The sequence below is a fragment of the Rhinoderma darwinii genome, chromosome 1, assembly GCF_050947455.1.
Source record: "Rhinoderma darwinii isolate aRhiDar2 chromosome 1, aRhiDar2.hap1, whole genome shotgun sequence".
In the NCBI taxonomy this organism is placed as follows: Eukaryota; Metazoa; Chordata; class Amphibia; order Anura; family Rhinodermatidae; genus Rhinoderma; species Rhinoderma darwinii.
In genome coordinates, this window is record NC_134687.1 from 41731189 (window position 1) to 41752522 (window position 21334).

The following is a 21334-nucleotide window of genomic DNA, read 5'->3' on the forward strand; positions in this document are numbered from 1 at the left end:
TCATTTACCAATAATAGTTGTACCAAAAGTAAGCTAGCCGTATATAACAAGTAATGACACATCTAATAGATGGAGTCGGCAGTCGTGGGTTTAGAGAGCATCATTGCTAGTAGAGGAAATTGTTTGACCCCATAAGACCTTGGTACCCGCAACCAATTGCTTTATCACATTGTGTATGAAGACCTATAGATTTGCTGTTTGCATTAAAAAGGAAAAAATGGCCCAATTGAATGATTAAAGCCACAACAACCTGGTGCACTTGCTGCATGTAAGGCCACACAATACTTATAATGCCCATTATTACATGTTCATCTCTTTTCGGTATGTTGAGAAGTAACAACTCAAATCTGCAGTGCTGCTTCTACTGCGCTTGCAAAAAAAGCTCAGAAGTGCACATACGTCTTCCTCCTCAACTAAGAACTCGTCAATAAGGGGGGGGGGGGACTGATGATAGCACTGTTAATGGGGGGCACTGAAGTTAGCACTGTTAATGGGGGGGGGGGAATGATGATAGCACTGTTAATGGGGGGGGCACTGATGATAGCACTGTTAATGGGGGGGGCACTGATGATAGCACTGTTAATGGGGGGCACTGATAGCACTGTTAATGGGGGGGAGGCACTGATGATAGCACTGTTAATGGGGGGGCCCTGATAGCACTGTTAATGGGGGGCACTGATGATGGCACTGTTAATGGGGGGGCACTGATGATAGCACTGTTAATGGGGGCACTGATGATGGCACGGTTGCTGGGGGAAGTGTGATTGCACTTAATTTGAGCGCTGATGACACTGTTAATGGGAACACTAGGGATTAAAGCAGTAATCCCATCTGGCCAATGCAATCTAATATAATAGCTAATATAAAAATGTAAATTAATTTTTATTTTATTTTTTATTTTTAGAAAAGGAACTATTTGCTAGCCTTATCTTTTTTTTTAGACCCAAAGTCCTTTCATTTGTTTTCAAATTGTTGTCCCTGGTTACGGGCACCACTACGGTCCTGCAGTTTTGGCCCTGTTTGCGCTGTATCTATTAATTTTACAGTGAGGATAGCCGGATTCTCAGCATACGCAGTAGCTCCCTGCCTGACCACCTCCCTGTCTGACCACCTCCCTGCAGCCCTATTGAAGTCCATAGGATGGTTCTGGGCATGTGCAGAAGACTTGGAGTCGTTCTATAGAGATGCACAGGACATGTTGCTGCCGAGCCCTTATCAGGGCTTTCACAGTGCAGGAGCGGGTACGCACAGCACCGGTGACGGGTAGTGTACCGCCCACTTATGCCCTGGATCAAAGGAATGTAGAGCCGAGAAAAGAACACAGAAATGGTATTAATGATGGTAACAAAATAACTTTGACTGCATCAATAGGCTTCATTTACGTAAAGGTTTGCAGCTGGGCAAAAAAATAAAAAGTCACGATGATTACCCTTTAAATCTGATAATTCTGGAGTAAGATTGATCTGGAGTTTACAATGTCTGTTCACAAATGTCATCAGCAAATGATCGATCTCTGGTAGAATGAAAATGTGAAAAAACAGCATTGCTTTCTATGTTCGTAAATGTTCCAGGTCATCCCTTTTTACGATTTGTTTTACAGATGTACCACACTTCTTGTCTCACAGTAAGTTTTTCGGCTGGCTCAGCTCAGGGGGAACGTTGTCCATGTCCCTACTGCAGCTACTCTGGTCATCTGCTGCAAAGACTTAGAGGGAACATTATTAGTGAGGAAAAGGTATCAGAGAGTTGGTGCAGCACAAGAGGAAACAAACAAATGACCCAACAATAAGAGGCCATCATTTCAGGAAACCAAAGCCACCTTAGATTATTAAACCAGTCCGTTAGACATCTATACATGTACAGTGGACCTGATAGCAGCATCAGACAAGCTCCCGTCCGTGTGTCAGCAGTATTTGCTATTTCCCTGTTAACAGGTACCGGTAGGTGACAACCATTTCAATGTTTCTAGATGTCTATTCTCATCTCTTTGTCTAGGAGGCTGATAACCAGTGGTGTCTATTTATTTTTTTGACATGTCTTATAAAACCAACCGCTATCAGTTAAGTGTCCCCGATAACATGCCGCACATATATGGGTAATTACCTTGAGAAATGTGATTAATCGGGCCGCATGCTGTGAGGACGTCTCTGTTGGTGCTGATTGATTGGAGTGTTAAGAAGCATTTAAAGGTGGACACATGCTGGAATTATCAGATACGGCCAGGGTACTCAGCCCATTATATGTATGACAGTCACTTCATGAATTATACTGTACTACAGCCACCCCAACCCCAAATAATACAGGGCCCTAAGTACATTGGACAATCCGCTACATGACCCGTCCTGCAGCCATTGAATATAATGTTCTTCCACCTAATTAATTAACTAATGTATATGATCTATTATGGTTAAAATGTTATTAAGAGTGGAATGAGAGATGGGTAATTATAAGGATGACAATGCGGGGCTCCTACATTATCAATTCCTTCAGTGATCTTAATGTTTGCTCCTGTTCCAATGTGCTATGTAAACCTGTTAGGGCCTGTTCACATCAGTGTTCGGTTTGCGTTGATTTAAATGGTAATGCTTCTGTTGCTAATGGTTTCCGGTTATCTCCGCTCCGTAAGGTTTCAGTTTTTTCAGCAGAATCAATAGCGTAGTTGACTGCACTATTGTTTCCGCCAAAAGAACGAAAACCTTACGGAACGGAGACAAACGGAAACTATTTACAACAGAAGCATTACCATTGAAATCAATGGTAATGCAAACGGAAGCTATGGTTTCCGTTTGCCTTTCCATTAATGGGTTCCTCTGACGGAAAGTTCTGACAGAACCCATCAACAGAAACCGAATGCTGATGTGAACAGGCCCTTACTGCATTTAAAAAACACAATCCTAAATTTTTTTTACAAATGGCCCTGTTTAGTGTACATTAACATATGGATTTTTTTTTTATAGCTATTTTCTAGTGTGTAGTTACTACTGCATCACAGGAACCACATGTAACTTTTGGGAGTTTTTTTTATAGCAGTAAATAATTATATTAAAATGTTTCCAGTTATAGGAGGTAAATGCACCCTAATGTATTACTGCTATGCTGAGACATAAACACTTTCAGTACAGTAAACCTTAAAGGCTATTAACACGTTTGACATGAAAAAATATATATTTTTACATATATCAGTGGTTACCTGGTGTTAAGAAAAAAAAGTTGCAGTAAGTTCCAGGCTGCAATCTACATTCCCTTATTTGCAGATTCCCTAATATGCAGTTTGCAACCTGCTCCTAGTTTGATACTGTTCTCCAGAGAATGTATCCCTGCCAGTAATACATGCTGGATGTGAGGTTTGTGACTCCAGAATACTGCTGCCGTCACTAGCCATTATGTATCAACACAGCTTAATTCTTGTACTGCTTTCTTCTTCTAAGGCTCATGAGGGATCTGTTCTCCCTCGTGCTAAAAGACACCGATGCTGAGGAGTGTTTGATCTGCCATGGGGGCTCTCCTTTCTCGTTACACAGATATACAGCCGGCCTGTGTGATCTCTCTCCCCTTCTCCCTGCAGTCCTCCCAATCTTCACTAATACAGTACAGCCTGTGTGATCTGCCCTCCCTAAACACTTTGAAGATTTATTCCTTTTTCACACTCTGCCATGTACAAACTCCTCTCTTCCCAGCTGTTGAGAGCAGAGAATACTGCCACAGCCAGGAGCACTTTGCTGTCCAATCTATGTTAGAATCCGCTGGACAGCCAGCTACGTATCGGAGTAGCACATACTACAGCAGCAAAATGGTAGGAAAGTTTTTAGGGGGTTATCCGTTTTGGAAAATCACTTCTGGTTAAGAGGGTCTCTTGACAATAAGCTGATCACAATGTGTCCCCGTCCTGGGACCCCTAGTGGTAAGCTGTAATCTGCGAGAAAACTGTCTGTATGTGTTACATTTCCATGCAGTACCACCACAGAGGAAAATACATATTTCACAGTGCCCATTCATATAAATGGGTTTTCTGTGTAATACAGGACAGGTCAGGTCCTCCAGAGCGAAATACTTCCTTACTTTCTTTGTAGCTACTCCTTACTCTAAACAAGAAATGAGTACCCTGAACAGAGGACCCCTTCCCCCTCATTAACTCCATAATAGGTTATATAAAAATGGGTTTTCTCAGCTGGACAATCCTTTAATTAAGCAACTTTCTAAAGAAAGGAGCAAATGAATAAAAAAAAATTCAGGGCAAAGGTCCATAGCCTTTACTTCTACAGCTGCACTACTGAGAAATTCCAAAAACAACACGTATCAGATGCCATCGAGCCGCTGTGTGGAGGAAATAATTCCTGTTATGCATGTATATGTGGAGACATTGGGGGAGATGTATCAAACTGGTGCATAGGATGAGTCGCCCGTGGCAATCAATATGTTGCTGCTTTTATTTTTCAAATGGCCTCCGAAAAATGAGAAATGGAATCCAAATATTTGCTTTGGGCACTTTTGCTTTGCATCAGTTTTGATACATCACCCCTGTTGATGTTTTTCGGATTTGAATCCATGTGAGGTCACCATGATAGCCCTGCACCTGACTAATCAGAACAGAAAATGTCATCAGAATCTCTGCAGCCCACCTAATGTACATTAGCAAGATAGATGGATGGTAATAATGCTGTAGGACCAGACTACACATTGTTGTCTGTTACCATGGAGACAATTTGCAAAACTATTGGCAAAATTGCTTCAACTCTCCCACTTCCAAATATTAATGTTGCTCAGGATTCCCTTTCCCCAAGTTTTCAAATGATCTCCTATCCCAGATGAGATACACCATGGCTGCAAAAGTGTAGCTTTATGGGGGAGTAGCAGTTGCGCCCAAAGGCCCCTCTGCCACATAAGATGCCAGTGTTATACGTGGCACATGGTTGGTGTAGGTCCTGTTACAGATTTTGCATTGGGGCCTGGGAGCTTTATGTTATTCCTCTGCACGGCTAGATGTTTGCATGGATTACTGCAGATTATCGCGGTCTGAATATAGGGATCATGAAAAGAATTGTGGGTGCTATTATTTTTTCACCAATGCGTCGTCCTTTATGTATCCGTCCTACATTTTCTTCCACCTCCACAGACCGTGCTCCCGCCATGTCCCTTCCATATCCAGGGCTATACTTATTAATAGATGCATCTGTGTTTAGATCATGCAATGGCTTCCACCCGCTGAAGGGCAGCCTGCGATCTCTGCACTTTCATCATCACTCCGCAGCTATGATCTTCCAACCTGTCACTCAAAACCGCAAACTTAAGTCTGCTGGAGCTGCGCATCTAAACTCTTGGGATCCAATTACTAAAAAGGCAACAATTGTCAGCCCGTGAGCAGAATATTTTACCAGCTGAATTCTTCAGATTTCTGGATTCAAAGGCTTTATACGTCACAAGCTTTTTTATATTTGTATGATGAGAAGCCCTAAATAATTGTGGCAAAATGAAGAGACGTTGCTGCAGTAAATCAGCCGCGGACTGGTGGAGTGACATGAGGCTTTGTTTAAATGTGTATGATTAAATGTCTACTTTATCCTAAATTTATACATTTCTTTCACTCATTGAAGACCAATGGGATTATCATGTGCTCGGAGGGCAATCTGACGGAGCCGCGCTGCCTGCAATGCCATACTGCTGATTAAACAGTGGAACGCTCGCTGCATTTTGATGCAATGTCTGCAGTTTTCCCTCTCAAGTAACACAATAAAAGAAAAGCTGAATGGACAACGGCTAATGTGTTCTACTCTAGAGTTCAAAATGGCAGCCAGATTTCACGCTTTAAATGGTTTTTCAGTTCTATGTAAGAAAGCTTACTCATTGTATAATATAATGTTCTACAAGTTTATAATATACTTTGTTTCAATTCCTTACCATTTTCAAGATCTCTGTTTGAGGTCAGTGAATGGAGAGTTGTTGTTTACATCCAGAGGCTAAAAACCTGTGCAAACCTTATACGTCTCACAGCTTAGAAGTGATACAATTTTATCAGCGTCGGACTGGGGTTCCTTGGGCCCACCAGAGGAGATGATTCTAAGGGCCCACCCTCCATCTATATAGAACCTGTACATGTCCACTTTTAATTTTATCATAGTCCTTGTTGTTATCGTTGTACACACAGGAAATCTCATCAATGAGGTCTCTTAGGTGATTTGTAAATCATCCCATAAGTAATAAACCCTAGTGGCAAGTGATTGTCTCCAAAGTCACCTCCAAATGGGATTGTCTTCTGCTGGATCTTTAGGGCCCATTATTGTGTTAGAGCCTGGACCCATCGGAGGATCCTCTGCTTCTCTGGTGGACCAGTCCGATCCTGAATTTTATCCAGTCAAACAATGCTCTGTGAGCTAAACAGATGAGCAGCATGAATCCCTCCCTGTCCTGATAGTGTGCTGAAAAAATATCAGTGCTGTCAATGTATATGCCAAAAAGTCTCCAGATGCAAACACTGACTTGCCCACTTTAAGGACCAAAAGTATATGCCAAAAGGGGTCCTTTTGGCATACGTTTGGCCAAGACACGTCGGGATCCTGCAGCCCCAAATGTTTTAAATAGCACATGACTCTGCTGTTCAATGCAACTGTATACAGAAAAAAATGTATATACCGCATAGTATACATATATATTTTAAAGGCAGTCAGTGGCACATGTATCTATGTAAAGGCAGACCGTTCCATACGTCTCTCGATACGTTGGTTAATCCCCAAGTGAGGTGTAAATGAAGAGTCCAGGCTGTACAGAGAATTGTCTAGTATAGATACAGTTGCAGCTATACGAACCACCTATGATGGGGTTTGGACCCATGCTAGGGTTAAAGGGGTTGAGGGAGATTAAGGCTATGTTCACACCCATCGCAATTTGTTGCAGATTTTGATACAGATTTTTGAGCCAAAGCCGGAAGTGGTTTCAAAAGGTATGGGAAATATAAAGTAACATATACTTCTCCTGGATCCACTTCTGGCTTTGGCTAAAAAAAAAACACTCTAAAATCTGCAACAAATCGCGACGTGTGAACCTAAGGGTATGTTCACACGGCAGCGTCCGTAACGGCCGAAATTATGGGGCTGTTTCCAGGAGAAAACAGCCCCGTCATTTCAGCTGTAACGGCATGTGCAGGCGCTTGAACGCCGCGTCCAGTGGCGTAACTACCGCCGTAGCAGCCGTAGCGACTGCTACGGGGCCCGCAGCATGAGAGGGTCCGTGTCGCCCGCTGGCATGGGCCCCCACCATGGCCGCAGGCTCCGCTAGCAGCCGCTACGGCTGCTACAGCGGGACGCCACTGAACACTACGGCAGAGCAGGGAGGTATCTCCCCGCTCTGCCATTAAACAAAAGACATGTATCCCCTCTCCACAGGACAGGGAATACATGTGTGATCGCTGGCAGCGATAGGGAGAACGGGGGACCGAAAGTCCGCTGAAGTTCTCCATCACAAACCTCGGACTTCCGGGGTCTGTGTCGGCAGCTCCGTAGAAATGAATGGAGCGCCGGTCGCGCTTGTGCGCATGCGTGACCAGCGCTCCTTTCATTTTTATTGAGCTGCCGACACACTGTAGGTCGCAGTTTTTTTTTGGAGGGGGGGGGCTGTATGGCGTTCCCTGCAGGGGGAGGCGCTGTATGGCATTCCCTGCAGGGGGAGGCGCTGTATGGCGTTCCCTGCAGGGGGAGGCGCTGTATGGCGTTCCCTACAGGGGGGACGCTGTATGGCGTTCCCTACAGGGGGGCGCTGTATGGCGTTCCCTACAGGGGGGGCTGTATGGCGTTCTCTACAGTGGGGGCTGTATGGCGTTAGCACCATACAGCCCCCTCTGCAGAGAACGCCATACAGTCCCCCTGTAGATAACGCCACACAGCCCCCCCTGTAGATAACGCCACACAGCCCCCCCTGTAGATAATGCCACACATTCCCCCCTGTAGATAACGCAACACAGTCCCCCTCTGTAGATAACGCCACACAGTCCCCCTCTGTAGATAGCGCCACACAGTCCCCCCTGTAGATAACGCCACACAGTCCCCCTCTGTAGATAACGCCATACAGTGCCCCCCCTGTAGATAACGCCATACAGCCCCCTCTGTAGATAACGCCACACAGTCCCCCCTGTGGATAATGCCATACAGTCTACAGGGGGGGGGCTGTATGGCGTTATCTACAGGTGGGCGCTGTATGGCGTTATCTACAGGGGGGCTGTAAAAAAAGGCACTATCTACAAGGGGGGGGGGGGGGTTGTGTGACACCCAGGGGAGGGGGGGCCCCAGTCAAAAGTTTGCTATGGGGCCCAGTCTTTCCTAGTTACGCCCCTGGCCGCGTGCATTACGGACGTAACTGGAGCTGGTTTTCCATGGAGTCCATGGAAAACGGCTCCATTTACGTCTGAAGAAGTGACATGACACTTCTTTGGCGCGGGCGTCTATTTACACGCCGTCTTTTGTCAGCGATGCGTAAATATACGCCTCGTGTGAACAGACAAACGTCAGCCCATTGCTTTCAATGGGCAGATGTTTGTCAACGCTTTCAAGCCGTAATTTCGGACGTAATTCGGGGGTTAAAACGCCCGAATTACGTCCGTAAATAGGCCGTGTGAACATAACCTAAAATGAACTTGTCAAATTTAAAATGTAGTCCAATCTCTGTATGCACACTCATAGAAGAATGGTTGTCAATCACTGAGTAGGACCGCCCACTGGACTCCTAAAGCCTAGAATGAGCAGAGGTTTAAATGAATAAATTACAAGTTACACTGATTATTTTCCCACAAAAATATATAATCATCTGCTCAGCCCCCCTACTCTATAACCTGCTGCCCGCAGGACTTCATGTTCAATGTGACAGGTTCCCTTTCCAATGCCTTTTACATGGGCTGTTTCTGATATTGTTCATATCTATATTGATGGACTGTATCTGGTATTACATTCACTAGAGTGGGGCTGACCTGCAATAATAAACACAGCCCACAGATAAGAGTGGCGCTGTTCCTGCCAAAAAAAAAAGCATCTTTTTTTTTCTTTTTTTTAATTCCCATACAGTCTCCTAAAGGCTATGTCCACCTTTGCAACCAATTTTATTTTAATTGTTCCAGTGTGTCTAAAATTAAAAATGTTCCCTTATTTTGGGTCTACGGCCCCCATACAGGTCTATATGTTTCCCGTATTTCTTACTGACATATATTTGGTAGGTCAGCAAGAAGTAAGGGGAAGATGGACGGCAATGTGACTGCAGGATTAGACTACGCGGTTTGTTTGTGGTCTGTTACCATGAAAACACAGATCTGTACAGAAGCTGTAGACAGAACAATTGGACCTTTTTAATTAAGGCTATTTGCGAAGTTGCTTCAATTTTCATTTTAGATGCATTGGAACAATAGAAATATTTGCAACTGTGTACAAAGCCTTTATGTCCTGCTGCAGTCCGGCAACTGACCAGATATTGTTAATGTTTGCATTGTCTTGTGTGATCTCGAAAGGACTGACTATACGTTTCCTAGGCGTGACCTGTTATTTAGGTCTCATGCACACGACCGTAAGTGTTTTTACTGTCCGCAAATACGGATACACATCCGTAGCTGTCGGCAATTGCGGAAACGTCCATTGACTTCTATGGGCTAGTCCGTGCCGCAGTTGCGGACAGGAATAGGACATGTTCTATATTTTGCAGATCATTTCAACGGCCCAGACACACGTACGTAAATATACGGAAAGGTGTCCGTGGCCAATAGAAATTAATGGGTCCGCAATTTCATCCATAATTATGGATCCCGTAATTACGGATGAAAACTACGGTCGTGTGCATGAGGCCTAAGTTGCACTTGTGCTTAAGGTCACAACATTGGTGAAAAATATTTATGTCAAATAAAATCGACATAGGTTTTTAAGGAAATGGAGCACACAAAATAGTCTATAGCGCAGTATGTGCTTCATCCATTGGTTGCTGTCTGTACCCAACCATGTACATTCTGCACATCTCACTGATCTTTAATGGGAGAAGCGGTAAGTCCAATACCAGATATCTATGGTGCTGCTATTCCATGGTGGGCGGAGAAGATCAAGTAAAAACTTCCACGTGGACCGCCCTCCTATGAATGCAGAACCGGTGGTGTATGCCATACCTCACACAGATTAGATTGTCCTGTCAACGCGATCTAGGTCAGTAACGGCCCAGATTAGATGAGATTACACAGGCAGAAGACTAATATTTGTGTTAAATATAAAAAATGAACATGAAAAATATCAATTTGGCTTGCAGACGGCCTGACAAATTCCAGGAGGTAACCAACGTGACAAGAATTTTTTGGGTTGTCTTCTACAAATGCCAATCTTATTGGCTCCTAAAACTATCTAATGGACCCATAATTTTGATAGTAATCTGTCCATGCAGGGGTTACTTTAGCCACAGAAGCAGTAAAAAGAGAAAACATGTCTGCTCCATCAACGTGAATTGAGCTCATTGGGAAAATAAATGGTTGTCCGCTCTACAGCCATCTCTCTGTGGAAACATAGTGGCCTGTGTGACCCTGCATTGGAGAGAGCAATTAAGGAGCATTACGATTGTTCATCTGTCGCTTCATGTAGATAAACCGTACAATTGAACGAGAGGTGACAGTCAAGAGCACCTCGCTTAATAAAGTTAGAATCAATGTTATCTTATAATATATTCTCTTGGGAGGATTCAATAAAAAATGTTACTGTCCAGTTGTAGCTTTTTTCTGAGAAATTTTAATTATATGCAAGCAAGTCTAAGGGGTGCTTCTACCTCTGAACTAGTTTAAATATATAGACTCAGCAGGTCAAATCACAGGTTAAGTGCCAATGACAAGTGTCTGAGCACTTCCAATGTGTAATGATATTGTAGCAAAGCTTCACTAGATCATAGAAAAAAACGGAGAAACAGAAGCCACAGGTTAATTAGAATATAATTGCTAAATTTTATTTGAACATACAACAATAAAATAACATCAATATAAAATTTAAAGGGATCTAAAAATATCAGTGTGGTTGCTTCAGGTCAATCAAATCGAGCATAACTAACATAGAAAGCTTCTTGGTAATTACATATACCTTAAATGAGGATCGGGGTTTGATATCTGAATTTATATGAGCGTACATGCATCCTCATTGTACAAAGAGTTTAGGTTTAGGGAGACAGAGGGTTTATACAGAACCGTGTACTCAGTGCCCAGAGTCAGAAGGTTGCATAAAATACACCATAAAAGGACAGGTCAAAGAAAGATCAAAGTCAAGGTAAATATAGATGGAAATGAAGACCCAGCATTTAAAGCAAACATGGAACAAGAAGATCTGTTTCAAATGGGGTATATATGTGAGCTTACCCATGGAAAATGAATGGTCTTAGTAGCACCACACTGCAGCCTGGTGTAGTAGCGCTACATATATACCCCATTTGAAACAGATCTTCTTCTGTTTCATGTTTGCTTTAAATGCTGGGTCTTCATTTCCATCTATATTTACCTTGACTTTGATCTTTCTTTGATTGACCTGAAGCAACCACACTGATATTTTTAGATCCCTTTAAATTTTATATTGATGTTATTTTATTGTTGTATGTTCAAATAAAATTTAGCAATTATATTCTAATTAACCTGTGGCTTCTGTTTCTCCGTTTTTTTCTAACTCTGAACTAGTCTAAAGGGTGGAGCTTGTAGACTTGACCAATCACGTTCCCTATTGCTCACCAGTGTGTGGTCACATAACAGACCAGTCCACATGTAGAGGAAGCTAGTCATTTACTATATGTATTTTAAGAGGGCGGGATATTGGCAGATTCCCCAATAAACATTCATGTGCAGACATTTAGATTAAGGACTATGTTCACCTTCGCTAACAAATTTATTTATTTTTAATTGTCCCAATGCATCCAAAATGAAGCAAATTTGCAGATAATCTAGTTTACAAATTTCTTACCATTTTGAGTCTAGAGATCCTATGAATACCTATAAGTCTACAGACTACAAATAAATCCTATATTTATACTCCCAGGGTCCTTTTACACAACCCGATTTGGGCCATCAAAACGAGGGCCGATCGACAAGACAGCTTGTCGATCGGCGCTCATTTGCTCCTTTCACAAGAAGCAATGATCGTATATGTACAGGGGCGAGCAATAGTTACAACGATCGTTCCTCCCCATACATTTACATCAGGTTGGCAGCACATCTTCCTGTTTACACAGGGAAATGTGCTGCCGACTAGCGATCATTTTATTGGCTGCATAAATGAGCGGATCAGTCAAGGAATAAGCGTTTGCTCGTTCATCGGCTGATCGTTGCCCTGTTTACACAGGGCAATGAATGGGACAGAGCTTTCATATGTACGCTCGTTTGCCTGATCATTGGCCTTTATAAAAGGCCCTTTACTCTTATATTCAAATCCAGGTGTCATACTCTTTTTCCTACTTCTTGATGAAATGCATTCGGAAGGATAAGACTACGCAGGGCTTGTTTGTAGTCTGTAACCATGGAGACAGTTCTTAATAGGAGCTATAGACACAAAACATTCTAAATCAAGATTATCTGCAAAGCTGCTTCATTTTAGAAGCATTGGAGCAATTAAAAACAAAGATTTTGGTAGTTAAGGTCTAAAATCTATAATGATTTCTACAAATACCTGTAATGTAGTTCTGCGATGTCACATGCCCTTACTCTGTGTTAGATGTACAGCCATATTATACAACTGTACCTATAATTAACATGCGCAGCACTCGTCTGTTTGACCTAAAGATTAACATTCGCCGAGAGGCTTCTTGTGACTATGGGTTTTTTAAATTGGATCCGTCAATGTGATGTATTAAATGAGTCAATTACTGTATCTCGCTTGAACTTTGCTATTGAGAATTCCAGTATATGACTCGCAGTGTATGGAAATTCATAAGTAACTGTGGCATTAATTCATTAGGGGCATCTCTTATCTACACCCATGTATACACCATGAGTACACTAGAATGAAAATGGGGACAATTCCATGGGGCCAAATTTTGCCTTCTGCCCATTCCTGGCCAGGGGGATGATTTAGAAGAGAAGAGGGTTAATCCACACTGCAGAAAAATAACTGCAATGCAGAACGCATCCATATTGCAGATACTACAATGGAAGATGCCGTTTTTGAGGGGACCAGCATTGTTTCTGTGTTCAGCAGGTCTGTGGAGCTGTCATATTAAGTATAGAACTTTTCACCTTGGATAACCTTGTTTAGTGGCTCTTACAAGCTGCTGGCATAAGCAATTTCTAATGTAATGTATTGACAACCGATTCACTGCATAGCTAAACCAAAATCAAAATCCGTTCTGTTGGATCCCTGTTTCACTCGGCAGCAGTCATCAGCAAAACGCCTGCCTGGTCCCAAAAACTTCCAAAAAATGTAATGTCTTTATCCACTTTACAAAGGATCCAGAGTTTGTTTACCCCAACCCTCTTTCATTCCTTTTAGCAGAGAACGACAGCAACAGACCCAAAAATAGACAAAAAACTGGGTCTGGATAGCATAACGCCCAACCCCCCCCCCCCCCCCCGCGCGCGCCCCCCGAGATATGCAGGACTTGAAAATTGTGATAGACAGAACAATCTTTCTAATACTTAAAGCGTAACTAAACTTTCAACAAACTTCTGACATGTCTTACACTTTAAAGATCTTTGAAAGCTTGTTTAAGGTGTTTTTAAATTGACTCTTAGTAAAAAAAAAAAAATTTCATTTACCCGATACAGCTTTAATGTATCCTCTACACATAGAAGCTGTATCGTTCGCTGTGAGCCGATTTTGTCAGTTCAGCTGAACTGATAGCTCGGCTGAGAGAGGGTCCTGTGTGTGTCTAACACTCAAGACCACCTTAGTATCGATCACATCTAAGTTATGACTAACACTCAAGACCACCTTAGTATCGATCACATCTAAGTTATGACTAACACTCAAGACCACCTTAGTATCGATCACATCTAAGTTATGACTAACACTCAAGACCACCTTACTCCGGCCCATTTTGGGTGGTACAATGAGCGCCGCTCAATGAGACAGCTGCCGTTACTCCGATTGCTCGTCCCCATACATTTCTATCATGTCGGCAGCGCGTCTCCAGGTTTACACAGGGAGATGTGCTGCCAAAAATTATAATATTTTGTGCATTTAAAACGATACAATCAGCAGATGGACGAGTGTTTGCTCGTTCATCGGCTGATCGATGCCCTGTTTACACAGGGCAATTATCAGGAACCAGCATTCTGTGAACGCCCGTTTGCCTGACAATTGGCCGGTGTAAAAGGGCCCTTAGATCTGTGTCTATTTTCAGCCTTATCAACTACTGTTTGTAACTATGTAACAGAAGGATCCTTTGTTTGCTAACATTGCCTTTGCAGTAGAGATGAAACGTCTTTCTTAGATTCTTACCACCCAGTGGGAGCTAGGATTGGACCAACCTGAAGTGGGGCCCTCCTTATACATGGGCTCCATAGCAGCTGCACTAGGCTACCTCTATGGTACGAATATGGTGGCAAGTACTTATAGACACAAACTTTAAGAATGGGCAGCAAAGTGGTGCACGAAGAGTTAATGCATTTGGGGCAAATTGGTTTTATCCTTATTCTGGATCAACCAGGAGTTATATCGGTTGGACTACATAATATTTTAGTTTCACATTGGTAACACTTTCTATTGTTTTACATTAGCCTTCTGTTTGACCAGTCCCATGAGCCCATCTGTTACATCACAGGGACCACAATGATGAACAATTGTTATAAAATGACTCCATTCATTCAACACGCTTGACCTTTGGCGTTTATTATATGGATTTAGGTTTCCTAGAACAACCTCGGCCTCCCCGTGTATGTTCTGCATGGACTCTGCTGTTTCATAAATGTCATGTTTTTCCATTTCCCTGAATAGAAAATGTCTCCTTTCTTCCAGAATCCATTTTCTTTAATGACTGGAATGAAGGCAGATTTCTTTATTAGCAGCGAGTCCAGCACATCGTGATATCATTTTCATATCCAGGTGTAATTTAGACATCGCTTTGAGCTAATTTCTAGAACATGCTGTGTTATTCTCCACATAATAAAATGTGCACTTGAGGTTTCCTTCCTTCCCGACTGAGTGACTCAACAATAGAAATCCGCCTGGGGTATTCATATTAGTCCTGCCGCAGAACACAAAGTACTTTTGAAACTTCACTTCAGAATACTCTTTCAGGCGCCGCAATACAGGTCAACAAATACCAAGTGACATCAATGTTTTCTAATGTTAAATGTGCAGAGTCCGAGACTCGGAGTCAAGGAAGGGCAATTACTGAGTGCATCAGAGCAAACCGGAGATCGATAAGACGTCAGTGACAAAGCTCCGCACATAATAACCCCATCACAGCCTAAGATATTACCAACCTCTTCAAAGAGAAGACTGATGCAATAACAAATGTCATTTCCCTACATCATCTGCCAAGCAAGCACCTAGCTGGACCTCAATCCCTGGTTACGGCTTTCATTGATGTAAGAGGTGAAGCGTTTACGTTCTGACCTTCTGCGATTGTCCTTAAAGGGGTTTTCAAGTTTTATTTAAATAAAATGAGAAATTCTGCAACTCGTTCAATATACTTTGTGTTTCAGTTTCTTTTGGTTTATAATAGCTCTGCTTGTGCTCATTGAAAGGAATCATTCTTGTTTAGATCCATAGGCTGGACACCTTTCATGAAATAGTCCCCCTTGAATAGGCGTACATGTCTATTCTACTGAAATGTCCGGGAGACCCCTCAGACTCCCAGAAGAATAGGCTTTTTTCATGAATTTTTTTGGTGTCTGAGTGGCGGCAGTAGGGACTGGAATTTGTACCTGCTGCCTGTTACAGTAGTGTGTATGGAAATCATATTTTTGTAGACGTTTACTTGTTATATTGTATTTCAATTTCAGTGTAATACAAATCATAAAAAACTGAAATTAATAAATGTTAAAAAAAACAACAATTAAAAATACACGACTGATGGCTTTGGATAATGCCTTCTAGTTAGAAGGGTCTCTCAATGAAAAGCTGATCACAGGGTCTCCCATTTATTAACTGTAATCACAAAGTGATTCATTTTCCTGCAGCGCCACCACAGGTTAAATAAAGCATTACATAGTGCCTATTGAAATCAATGGGCTGTCCATGTGATGCATAGACATGGCGTGTCTTCCAGAGCGATAGATACTCTTCGTATCATCGTTATTAGGTTAAAAATTACACCAAAATATCTTGCAGCATTAAGGAAAGTATCTTGTAGTCATAATACGGCATAAGCCACTACTGAGCAGGAGAACGTAATCTTCAATATCAAGTCTCTGACTGATTATACTTTTCATGATATTTTTAAGCCCATGAACAACACTAGAAAAAAAACCCCTTCAGAGTATGGCATCTTCCAGGCTTACCGGTCTATGAGTGCAATTACCCCCTGAATACCCCACTCACAAAAGATAATAATCGCTCTTGGCTGATGTGTCAAGGTTTTATCGCACTTGAACTCTAGGACGATGGTGATGAAAGCCTACAGTATTGCCAACGAGCTCTTTAAGGGATTAGTCAATGCAGATCTGCCACTGCAGTGTAATATTCTGGCTGACATACTGGATAAAAATGAAAAGGTCAGTACTGAAGATTATACTAAATATACAGGTCGCTGGATTTGACTCATATCCCGCTCTCCGACATTCACCTTCAGGATGATTATACAGCGGGAGCCAATGCCCTGTAGTATCCTTCACCCATAGATTAACAAACATTTACCGACACCACAAGTTATTTTTATATTACTGGCGTAACAAAAACGTACAATTGAAGAATCTGTATGGAAATATAGTCCAAGAACCTAGAAATACTAGAGGTTGTGTGGATGAATGATATGCGACACAGGAGTTGCAATATTATACGGACTACGCTCTGTAAGCGCACTTATAGTTGGCCACCAATCATTCCAAAATTAAAGGAACACTAAACCTAGAAATGAGTGTTATTAAATTAATACGTAAATCACTTGCCTATTTGTCTTGGCTGGCAGAAGACTCTGGAGACTGTAAATACATCTCCATACCCCCCCCCCCCAACCTTCCCTTGTTCTCATGTACTAAATAAATGAGAGGGAGGGGGCGATAAAATGAGTACCTCCAGGTAAATAAAAACGGAGACTGTGGAAAACTTTGTATTTCTTTTCCCTTTGATTGCAATATGAAAAATTATAACATCAAGAAAGGGAAGACTATCATGGTAGGTTTCTGATTGGCTGGTTGGTGATATCATAGTGGGAGCACCCTGAAGTACAAAGTCTATGTATCAGGTCAGTTTCTAAATGGTTGATGATGTCATAGAGGAAGCACAGTGAAGTCACACAGTCTATGTAGCAGGTCAGTTTCTGATTGGTTGGTGATATCATAGAGGGAGCACAGTGAAGTCACACAGTCTATGTAGTAGGTCAGTTTCTGATTGGTTGGTGATATCATAGAGGGAGCACAGTGAAGTCACACAGTCTATGTAGTAGGTCAGTTTCTGATTGGTTGGTGATGTCATAGAGGAAGCACAGTGAAGTCACACAGTCTATGTAGCAGGTTAGTTTCTAACTGGTTGGTAATGTCATATAAAGAGCACAATGAAATAAAAAAGGCTATGTGGAAGGATAGTTTCTGATTGGTAAGTGATGTAATCGAAGCAGGATAGTGAAGTCACACCGTCTATGTAGCCAACTAGTTTCTAATTGGTTGGTGATGTCATAGACGGAGCATAGTGAAGGTTATGTAGAAGGTTAGTTTCAGATTGGTTGGTCATGTCATGGAAGGAGCACATAAAGTAAGTCACAGCATGATCGGCATTGTCTGTGCCACTTTAAGTTGAACGTGCTTTCAAGTTAAGATGGCCCAGAAAAGACAATTGTAAGTTCAAAATATTGGAAAATATAAGATGACAACCTGCCATTCAAGATCAGCAGCATAGTGGGGTGAGTCAGAAAACTAGAAATCTCACCATTTTGCTCACTAAGACATCTCACTGTATATGGCCAGCGCAGTCTGTGATTGGATTAGATTGTGCAGCAGGTTGCTCTGAGATGGAATGGTGATATTACAATGCAGGCATGCAGTCGGTGTAGCAGGGTATTTGCATTCGGATGATGATGTCATAGAGGGAGCAGAATGCAGTAATACAGTCTGTGCAGCTGGTCACCATATGCTTGGATTGGGTGTCACAGAGTGAGCAAAGTGCAATCAGACGTTCTCCACAGTATCACTGTAGGGGAGCTCTTTTCTTGTGCCCTAAGAATCTTCCAATTTAGTAGCTTACTGCAGGGATCTCCGAGAAGAAATATGACAGTGCTGTAAGAAGGGTGTAGTGCCACCACCATCTGAACAGTTGGGCAGTTCAGTTCATCTATACAGTCTTCCAATTAACTAATTGTTGCTCACACTTAATGGGTCTTGGGCTTGCCACCAAACTAACAGGATTCACTCTATAGTATAGGGCCTAATATCCCAAAAAGATTTGTTACTCCAAAAAGACGTAATGGCCAGTGCTGATTATAAGTTGTCCTCAGCAAGTTCTGTAACTTTTTAGAGTCCTAAGTTCTAAAGTATCTTAAAAATCACTGCCATCCACAATTAATATTACCTCCGAGTGTTGAGTACTGCAGCACCGAAGACAAACAGCAGAGGGGGTCCTATCCAACAACAGTATAAGGGCTCCTGCTCTCCAAGAACTCACTATAATGTACCTACGTCATGTGTCTCGAGCAAGTCCTCATAGATAATCCATTTTCTCTAAAGGATTGCAATAATGAACCATGAAATTAATTAGCTGAGGCCCCCTACATGGCCCCTGTACACATTGCACATATGATATGTCCAGCCCTTGGGTATTGGTTCATTTCTCTTTGACGGTTATAGGCACAGGCCTACATTGCCTAATGATAACTTCAGCTTTAAGAAAGTGCCAATGAACCTGAAGAGACAGAAGACCTCTGTAAAATTTATCCAAGCAATTCTCGAAATTTGTCCTGCACAGAAGTTCTACTTGAGGTTGACATAAGAAGAGGTTGTTTTTACTCGTCTTACCTTGAGCACAAATCCCTCAGGACAGGCGTGATCATACTTATACACCTTGTAGACTACTAGGAATACGACACACGCCAGAAACGCCAAAGCAAAGAGGACGAGGACGGTGACCTGTAAATACAAAAGAGATTTGTAAAATTTGTCTTTGCTTAGTCTTGTCCTATCTGGAGCACAGAATACACAGATTATTTCCATACAGTCTTCACGAATTGATTGACTATTAGATTCAGTCTCACAAAAGGGTAGAACAATTTTACAATAGTAGAAGATATTGATGTGCGTGGTTGTAGAAATATTTATACCAACATAATGTAACATTATGGAAGAGGCGAGATAAGGGTAAAAGCTACAGTTCATAACTATAGGGTGTGGAGGTATCAATCGCACCCAGGTCCTGGTACTGGAGGGTGACTAATGGTCCGTCTGTTACATCAGTGGAGGGCACTTCTATAAATGGCACTTGACGGTTGGGAGGCCCTGGAATAGATTTTGCACAGCTTTATAGGACTGCACTCATAGATGCAAACATTAAAAACATGAACAGAAGTTTCTGCCCAAAAGCTGTCTGACATAACACCATCTATAGCTGGGCAACAACCCTTTTATCACTATGGGCATATATAAAGTACTCATTCATAACTTGTCAGCAGAATTCAGGGCTACACATGATCAATTGGGTAAGTCCACAGTAAAACACAGTTATTAAAGGGGTTGTCTGGATTAGAAAAAAACATTTTAAATGCCATATCAGACCCCCCCCCCCCCTCTACAGAGAGCGGCTACATAAAGCATATATTGCCTTGGAGGTCCCAACAGGTCCATGCATTTCCATTTTGGTTGTGACCTCACTGCAGATCATTGGGGGTCCCCTGCAGCGAGACACCTTGTAATCAGCTTATTGTTGGGAGATTGACTAAAGTGCAGGAAATGTGGTAAGATTTGCAGACTGAAAGTTTTTTACAGGCACCAAAGTGACTCCATAACAGAGCCAGCCACCTTGCCAGTCACATTGCCTCCCTTAACGTGCTCGCTAGTAACCTCATAACCGGTACAGCCCTGTAGCACTACCCCAACATTATATCCACCTTGCAACAATGGATGAGAGAAGAGGTCTTTATTGCTCGGATATGTAGGCTATGTCTATAATTATCTATGTTTATATCCATAGCGGCCTCTAAGTATGGGCACGTGAAGACGCAAATGTGTACATAGGTAGGTCGAAGTTTGGCATATGCACCAGGAAATTCTCAATCGTATGGCCCAGACGTATGCAACTGTATGCCATAAGTCTGCCAATGGCTCCCATTGCAAAAAAACAAAACAAAAACACATATACCATATAAATTTTTTAGGGAGATGCCCTTGTATTGGAAAGTTTAGTCAACTACGCATCCTAATACAGTTAAAAAACAAAATGTATACTGCTGTACACAGGCCAGATGTACGCCAGAACACTTTTTTGGCATACGTCAGGTCCATAGTCCATAGAAGTCTATGGACAGGTTTGGCGATCATGCGTTTTCCAGTACATACAGCGAACGTACAGTGCACAGTGTGAATAGAGTCTTGCAATTCTATTGTTTTTACACTTGACACAGTGAACACATTTGTTTTTATAGCAATTATCATTTCTTACTCCGCACCGGCTTCTAAATAGAAGTAGACATTACATATTGCCATTAATAGGAAGAGCTCGTTATAATTATGTAAACTTGTGCTGCCTATAAAATGAATGTATTTACGACCAGCAATTACTGTGCTTTATTTCTGCATTCCTATTAACATTTATTATTGTATAATGGGATGTGTGAAGCTGTGTATGAATATTAAATACATATAATTGGGTGATCAATGGATGTGGAAGGTTTTTTTCCCTTCCAGTTAACATATAAAGCTGCTATAAGGATTGAGGTAACCAAACAAAAAGTCCACATTTATTATGGTATAAACCACTAACAGAGAACACTCTTAATAAGACCTCATGCCCACTTCTGTTATTTTCTTCAGGGTGCTATCCGTTTTTTTAACTGATAGCACCCTGACCCATTCATTTCAATGGTGCCATGCACACTTCCGTTGTTTTGACGGTTCCATTGTTCTGTGCCGTCAAAAGTAGAGCATGTCCTACTTATGTCTGTTGTTCAGTGATTGTGGGGCCCATTGAAGTCTATGGGTCCGTCAAAATAACGGACGGCACATGAAAGGCATCCGTGTGTCATCCGTTTTTGATGGATCCGTTGGCAAGCAATGGCTGAG

The 21334-nt window shown here is 42.1% G+C and overlaps 1 protein-coding gene across 1 annotated transcript in view; it reads right to left on the bottom strand.

Annotated features, from left to right (window-relative positions):
• The window catches only part of NSG1 (neuronal vesicle trafficking associated 1), a 66373-nt gene that overhangs the window by 9796 nt on the left and 35243 nt on the right, over positions 1 to 21334 (bottom strand). The window contains exon 4 of the mRNA XM_075858044.1: positions 19079 to 19189. Within this exon, the coding sequence (XP_075714159.1) occupies positions 19079 to 19189 (111 nt within the window). The remainder of the gene's footprint in view (positions 1 to 19078; positions 19190 to 21334) is intronic.